Source organism: Terrapene carolina, unplaced genomic scaffold (assembly GCF_002925995.2).
Source record: "Terrapene carolina triunguis isolate 2854851 unplaced genomic scaffold, T_m_triunguis-2.0 Scaffold165, whole genome shotgun sequence".
In the NCBI taxonomy this organism is placed as follows: Eukaryota; Metazoa; Chordata; order Testudines; family Emydidae; genus Terrapene; species Terrapene triunguis.
Window position 1 is genome coordinate 2,588,839 of NW_020664516.1, and position 8,169 is coordinate 2,597,007.

General features: G+C 44.8%; 1 protein-coding gene across 1 annotated transcript; it reads right to left on the reverse strand.

Annotated features, from left to right (window-relative positions):
- Positions 1-1,377: 1,377 nt before the first annotated feature.
- On the reverse strand, positions 1,378-7,019 carry LOC112108956 (cap-specific mRNA (nucleoside-2'-O-)-methyltransferase 2). The gene is made up of 2 exons (XM_024203279.2): positions 6,944-7,019; positions 1,378-4,405 (listed from the first exon to the last, which is right to left on the reverse strand). The coding sequence occupies exon 2, from the start codon at positions 4,384-4,386 to the stop codon at positions 2,086-2,088; it is 2,301 nt and encodes a 766-aa protein (XP_024059047.2). The 5' UTR covers positions 4,387-4,405; positions 6,944-7,019; the 3' UTR covers positions 1,378-2,085.
- Between the last annotated feature and the right edge of the window lie 1,150 nt (positions 7,020-8,169).

An 8,169-nucleotide genomic window follows, 5' to 3' on the forward strand; every position in this document is an offset into this window, starting at 1 on the left:
ATTGACAGGAGGCAAGGCTCTCTTCATCTCCACAGAGCAACTACAGGAAGTTAATTTAAATTAAGTTAAAATGAACAGTGACCAATTTGAGAAGTTTGGGGGAAGCCAAACAGATCCTCTTCTGCATAGTTTCAGAAAGCAGTCTGTATAGAATGTTATAAAATGAGTTAGACTTCAGCTACCAACTCACAAACCTTTCAAACATAGTAAACAAAAAGCAAAACAAAATGTTAATTACACTCCACCCCTTCCAAAGTGACAAGAAAAACACTATTAAGTGCACAGCACCATCAGACAAAACAGTTTTTCAACAGTGCTTTTAATCCCCATTGGTAATCAAATATCCTTCAAGCTCCTACCTTATGTAATTAGAAGTACTTCCACAGGTGACTGGTAATTAATCAGGAGGCTGTCTTTTCTTTTACTAACCCCTTTCTCTCACATGCACTCATTTATGCTATTTTTATACCAACATTAAATCCATAAGTTTCCCCCTTTAAATACCATTTCTCTCTATCTGGGCAAGTCTTCTATGTAAATTAGAATCTTGGAGACTAAGTTTTAATGAAAATGAATTAGATATCAAAATGAGATCTTAAAGGAGCAATATGAAAAAGTGAAACCTGATTTTCCTTAAAGGGACAGTGGTGTCAATTACTCATTTTCTCTTTCATTTTACTCCTAAAAGGATCAAATCAAGTAACATACTTTTTTTCTAACAAGTTTCATTCATTTTTTCTCAGTTCCATGCTTCCAACGTTCACATAGTGGGATATACTATTTGCTGTTTATAAACTGCACTTGATAACATTTCTAATTAAAAATCAGTAGTTGTGGGTCACCTGCTGACAGCTACCATAGTAGACAACAATAGGCAGTTCTCACTTTCACCCACGGTTCTCAAACTCTTTATGAATGAATCCTCAAACACTCTTGAGACTGAAATGGTATTATGGCCATTATACTGATGGGGAAATGGAGGCATAGGGAGGTGAAGTGACTTGTTGACGGCAAGTCAATTTCATAGATGGGAATAGAACCCAGAAGTCTTGATTCCCTCCTATACACCGCTGAAAAAGCAAGGATTTGTAACTTGGGATTCTGCGATCACAAAATTCCTTATAAGAAAGCCAGTCTCCCTTGTGCTTTACATCTGACCTTGGGCCTACATGGTGGGATGTTATAAATGGCATCACTTAGCATTCTGGCGGCTGCCAGCAGGTGCCCAACTTGAAATTAAAGGGGGGCTAAATTTTCAGAAAATGGTGAAGACCTGAACTCTGAAAAGTCAACTTTCTTTAGTGCCTAAAGTTGGGCAACAAAAGTGGAGACATCCAAATCACTAGTCGGTCACTTTTGAAAAACTGAGGCCTTTGCCAGCATGGCTGCAGATCAGCTAAGGCAACAGCTTATAATATTGAATTTCTGAAGCAAATCTTATATTGATCTCAATATGGTTGTGTATTCAGCAAACTCTAGAGATATTTTTAAAGGTTTCCAATTCTTTCTGCAGGCGACAGCATAGATAATCTTCCCTTTTGATTAAAAAGAGGCTAGCTAGCTTGGAAAGGCTATCAGCTAACAAGTTTGAATACCACATTTGGGTCCCCAAAACTCTGGAATTAACAGTGTGTGACAGTGTGAAAGGGGTACAATTAGCAGCCTCTACTGGCTGATAAGGAGTGGCATCAATTAAGCTCCATTCAGATCTCTTCACAGAAATAGAGTCATTGTGAGGTTATGCCTATATGGAGGGAAGAGGACCTAGATGGGGAGAGACAAGATTGTACAAAGGCATTACCTAGAAGAACTCCCCTTTCTCCAGAATTTCAGTCCTTCATTTTGCTTCACAATTTCCCCACCATGTAGCATAACCCCCATGCTTACAGGATTGTATGGCAACACCTAATACCATAAGGCAGTACTGTAGAACTGTTTGGATACCAACATTAAAATAAATCCCACTGTTTTAAAATGAAGTGATATTCACACTAGCAAAAGAAAAAATTTAAGAACTTTAAAGAGCCAGTGAAGTGAATCTTCTTTGAAACAACATCTACCAATTCGATTCTAGAATCACCAAAATTAAAGATTACTCGACATTTGCTGCTGCTCAACTTGTACAATCAAATGGAGCTGCCTCTTTGCAATGGCAGTATTCAAATCCCATAAAAACTCGAGCAGCATGCCTTTCAAAAGCATCTCCATAGGGACAAACTGCAAAACCTGCTGGGGAGAGTCTGAGCTGAGCAAAGAGCTCATTAGTTTATTCAGGTGCTGCAGGTACTCAACAACTGGATTTGGAAGACCTCGATAGCCAATACAAAATAGAACAGCACTGGTCCCTAGAGGTTCAGAGGATATGGGGCAAGCAAATGTGATGTAGCTGAAACAACCGTGCAGTACAAAAATCAGGCCAGCTGTGAAGCGTGTAAAACAAGAAAGAACAGGCAGAATCAAAGCATCTCCCAGTTGAAGCTGATTAATCGCACGCAGAAGGCAGTCTAAAAGATGCTGCTGATATTTTGGCTCTCCATCATGAAGCAAAGAACAGCTGAAAGTCAAGAGTGTGGCTGACTCCAGGAGCCTAACTTCCATGTTGGACTGGCTTTTGATGTCACAAAGAGACGGAAAGCCCACCACAAGACACTTGATTTGGTCACTGCATCCTTCATTTGGTACCTTCTGATGGTACTTGGTAAGGCTAGACAACTCAGATAGTATCAGTGCCTCAGTAAGAACATTGCAAGAATGACATGGTTGCTGTGTTCGTCTGGAAAAGGAACTAGTTTTTAGTCTGCCTACTAATGATTCTTTAATGGCTTCATTGAGATTCTTCAAGACATCACCATCACAGAATGGAGAACATTTTACTCTTGGCAGCCTCTTTCCCTCCAGTACGTACCATAAATTACATTCAAGGTTACAGGATGACCCTTCCAAAATGCAGCTTTTCCCAGCATTACTTAAAGTGTGCTCTTCAGTCCAATGATTAAGATAGCCTTTGGCCACTTTATCTTCCCATGTCAGGGATTCCAGCATTTTTCTTTCATTGTATGTACTAAAATATTTGTTCCTCTGTCCAAACCATTTTGCATTCATGCTGCAGCCTACATGAGATTTCTTCACTAGCCAGTTATTTCTTGTAATGTGTTTCAGGTGGAATCTTTGCATGAAAAATTCCACTGCACAGTCCCTTAAGTTGTTCAGCTTTACTTGTTCTGCTTCCCCAATGCACTCAAAGAGTCGGATGTTCTCAGATATAGTCTCTATTTGGTACTTGTGAAAGAATGCACAGCATTCTTCATGCATTTTAAGAAAAGATTCTGGAATCACATGTTGGGGAAAGAGTGCTTTGTTAACCATTTCTGTTCCAAAGTTCTGCATCATCTTGGACAGCACAGGATGGATGGCTTCTCTGCCCATGTAATGAAGACAAACTACATAGACTTCAGAGTTCCCGGCTTTGCTAGTGGCAGGTTTAAAGACATGGACCTCCTCGAAGGAACAATTTAGCAGAAAAAGCAGATTGGCAGAACAATGTTCAAATAAAGTGAACATCTTCAAAACAAAGGAGCCACCATTGCCAAGGATCATTAAAGCAGTGACTGCTTCACAGTAATGTAGAGGTGAGACAAGCGCTTCTTGTTCACCTGGATTTCCTTGGCAATCAAAACTCCCATCAGCAGTTACCAAGTGAACAGTGGTCATATTACTTATGAAGTGCTGAAGTCCAGTTAGATGTTTCAATGTCATCACATCCCCAGTATTATCTGGGCCAAAATACCACCATGGCAAGGTATTTGCAATAAGTCGATCATCCATAATCATCACAAGGGTGTCATTTGCTTCATGATATGGGTTTAGGGTATTGGCTACCCAGTTCCAATCGCAGGGAATGTGATGGGATTTTATGTAGTGATTGAGACTGGCTATAAAAGCACCAGGTGCTTCACAGAGATGGACAGAATTGAGTTCTCCATTCTGAAGAGCTTCTTTCGGGAGAAGGGGAAAACTGCACAAAATCTCATGGAATTTGCACCAAGCCTGGGTACACAACTCAGCATTCACAGATTTCTTCACGTGAGGAATGATTATCCCAGCTTTGTTGGTGAAGGAAGTGTGCTGATGCCATGCATCCAATTTCTTATCACTTAGTTGGTTTTTGACTTCATTCATGGAGTCCTTCAGAGCAAGGAGTGTATTGAATTCTTTGTGATTGCAGGTAAACACATCACTGGAATCTGGCAGCTTCCAATCACTATTCGGTGGTTTTGTATATGAGAACTTCTTCTCAAAGAGCTCCTCAATTTCAGCAAGAATCACAGGGCTGAATTTTTCAAGATTTGTGGTCTGCTCAACATAAGGCTTCGTATATTTGTTCATTCTTGGACTAACCCACAATCTGGGGAGGGGAAACAAAGAAAAGATAAGGGGGTTAACATGAACCGAACCAATGACACCTTCCCAACCATAAGAAAAAACAGAATAAGTTAAAAAAAACCTAAACAGATAATGCATTTGTAAACTTTAAGAAAAAGTTAGCTATTTCAACTTGTTTGGTTTTAGAGTTTGTGCTCCAGAATGAAAAGGGAAAAATACTTTACTGAGACATTCTAAGAGTGCAATAAAAAGTTACACAAGTAGTACTGCTTTGGAGTAAGACCTCCATTTTGACCCAATGCATGCACATTTAGACAGAAAATAGATTATGCCTTAAATTCCCCAAGTGCTAATTAACTAGTAAAAGTTATCCAACTAATATAGAAAGGTAACATTTTGGAGAGATCTGGGAGAATTGGTGTGGAGCATGGGGGGAAAGAGCAGAGGCAAGGCAGGAACAACAGCGGGAAGGAACCAAGCAGCTACAGCATGCGCCACAGAACTTTAAGAGACAGTTCAGACTCTTGGCAGGGCGACAGTTGGGTTCTCAGTTCAGAACCAACATTTTAACTCAAGAAGCATTATTTAAGAAAAATGACCAGCAGTTTGGGAGCCAAGAGATCCCCCCTAGTTCTGCAGATCATTTCACCCACCACAAAAAAAATACAGCAATTTAACAGAAACACTGCAGAACTGTTTAGGAAAAGCAGTGAAAAATACTATATTGCAATTGAAAGGAATAGAGGGGGCAAATTGTAACTATCCAAAACAAGAATTTTGGCCAACGCATCTGGGCTAACACAAAAGATGGAAGCTGGAGACTTCATCCTCATGACATAAAAGCAAGTTTGTTTAATTTCTTAACAAGCTCACTTGTTATCCAGACTTCAGACTTTGATTTCACAAATTGAGTGTGTCCTCTTCTACCACCACCCACACTCATATCAAGCCCACACTTTGAAAATGGCAGTAAGTTCTGGTGGCCCCCCATCTAAAAAAAGATGCATTAGAATTGGAAGTAGTATAGAGAAGGGTGGGTACGGAACAGCTTCCATATGAGGAGAGATTAAAAAGACCGGTACTGTTCATCTTAGAAAAGATACAACTAAGAGGGGATAAGAGAGAGGTTTACAAAAAACAAGACTGGTGTGGAAAAAGTGAATAGGGAAGTGTTATTTACCCCTTTGCACAACACAAAAATTAGGAGTCACCCAATGAAATTAATAGGGAGCAACTTTAAAACAAAAACGGAAATACCTTTTCCTGGGAAAGAAGTAGCATGGTTTTGCAGCTAAGGCAATGGGTTTACTGGAAATCAAGCAAAAAAGGTTCAATGTGGACTTATTTTACAGCCCACCACAGACCTCCTGTGACGGTAGGTGGAGGTGTAATTTCCAGTTCAGGTAGACATATTGGCATTAGCTTTGATCAAGTTAGCACACTAAAAGTCACAGCATAGCCACAACTGCACAGGCACCACGACAGGCTAGTCGCTCACATACAATCCTGTCTGAAACCCTAGGGACATACTCTAGCTCCAGTGCAGACATACCCAAAGAGACTTAGGGGATGTCTACACTAGAGCTGAGAGAGAGCCTCACAGTCCAGGTAGAAAGAGTCAAGTTAGCAAGTATGCTAAAAATAGCAGTGTGGGCTTTCAAGCCCATCTGACTCTCTAGGCACACACTTGGGTTGCTTCTAAAGCCACAAAATCCACGCTGCTATTTTTCCTGTGCGAGCTCAAGCCCCACTAGCACAAGTGTTTCTAACCAGGCTGGGAGTTTTGCTCATACCCTCTGTGCCTTGGTTTCACCATCTGTAAAATGGGGGTAACACTTTCCTACCTTATGGGAATGCTCAGAGAGTATAGTGATAGGGGTCAAAGAAATCACGACAGCAGGAAAAAACAACACAGCTAGTGTCTCCCAGTGACCCCCGATCAAACAAATCCCTACTAGTAGGGTAGATATTTGTCAGTCTGATCCTGACAATATTTAAGCACATGAATAACCCCACCATTAGTGTTAACACACAGACCAATGTCACTAGGAAAGTACCATCAGCCAGCCTGCCTTCAGCAACCACACAGGTATGTAAAGGAAAGGAAACGGGCCGAAATGGACTGACCGCATCTCCTTCACATACTTGTATTTATATATACTTGAGCAGCTTTTCTGGGACTGCTACAGCGCAGGCGGTTTCAGGAAAGGACCCACGAGACTCTCCATCTCTCTGAGCGGTAACAGCTCATCTGGGCCCCAGCATTGGTCCACGGAGTTGGGGTGAGGTTTCCCCTGTGCGCTACCTCGCAGCCCACCGCTGCCCGGGGCGGGGGCAGCCCAGCGGGGCTCCGCTCGCTCGGCGCAGGCAGAGGCCCGGGGAGCCGCGCTGGGCCCAGTCGGTCCCGCCCCGCTGGCGCCCTGCGGGGAGTCGGGCCCGCGCGCTTCCTCCCCTCGCTCCGGCTGCACGGCCTCGGCGCCGCCCGCTGGGAAAGGGCGCTGCCGCCCGAGCCCCACGCGGCCCTCGGAGAGAACGAGGCCCCGGCCCGCGCGCTCCTTACCCGGGCCGGCGGCTGCGGCCTTCGGAGAGACGCGAGCCCCGCGCCAGGCCGGGAGGCGGGGCCGCCGGGAACAGAGGCGGGCTCGCCCGGCAGGGGAGGGGCCTGGAGACTCCGGGGCCGTTCGCCTCGGCCGCAGCGTGACTCGCCCCCCGCCCCCCAGGGCTCCCTCAGCCGCCCCTTCCCCTCACTGGCCCCAGCCCCCCCCCCGCCGCCCCCTCCCCTCACTGGCCACAGACCCCGCCCTATCCCTCACCTCAGCCCCACCCTCCTGCCCCCTGCCTTGGACCCACCTGCCTTAGCCCCCCATCTCAGCCCCCTCACCTCAAAGGCCAAGGCCAGCCCGCTGCATGCCAGCCCATAGCCCCTCTCCTCCCATGCCAGAGCTGTCTGCCACAGCCATGCATTTTAGCCTCTCACCCCACATGTCCCATGCTGTGGCCACACCCCTCACATGCCACTGAGCAACTCACCAAGGCTGCATCCCTTTACCACTCACCTCCTTCCCCCCCCCCCCCCCAGCCATCTGCCTCCACCATGCTCTCCCAGCTTCCATGAGTGTCGCATCCCATTGCCACCCCCATTGCGGTCTCCTGCCATGACCACACATAGTGTGTGCTCTTTCCTGCCCCTGCAAAAAAGTCACATGCTACAGCCACCCACCCCATGGTACATCTATGTCATAGAACATCAGGGTTAGAAGTCCAATCCCCTGCTCAAAGCAGGACCAACCCCACACAGATTCCTAAATGGCCCTCTCCAGGATTGAACTTACAACCCTGGGTTTAGGAGCTATCGCTGAGCTATCACTCCCCCCTCCGCAATGCATTAGAGGGCAGACCCCAGCCCCACACCATCTCTCCCTATTTAGGTGGAACTGTCCCTGATTTTTCAGCAGAACTTTCATTATTTCTCTCCTTAGAAAGCTCTCCTAGTCCAGTGCATTTCCTTGGCATTACATAGCATGGTCCTATTTCCTCCTCAAATGTCCCACTGGAAGTTAGGTGTTAGCAGGTCTGTCACACACACGTGCGGTAAACACACACTTGCAGTTTATGCAATTAGCTTTGGTGCCAATAGCACCTCTTAGCTTTACACTAATTATTCAGATCAGGTCAGAAGTGATAAAAACAGGCAATTTTTTCATTGTTCCATGGGAAATGAATTTGGTGGACTCAATCCAGTTCCCACTGGAAAGGTGAGCATATCAGAAAATTCCCACAACCGTT

Bases quoted from the DNA above. Each gene is read 5' to 3' on its own strand.
- LOC112108956 (XM_024203279.2), bottom strand. From the start codon at position 4,386: ATGAACAAATATACGAAGCCTTATGTTGAGCAGACCACAAATCTTGAA.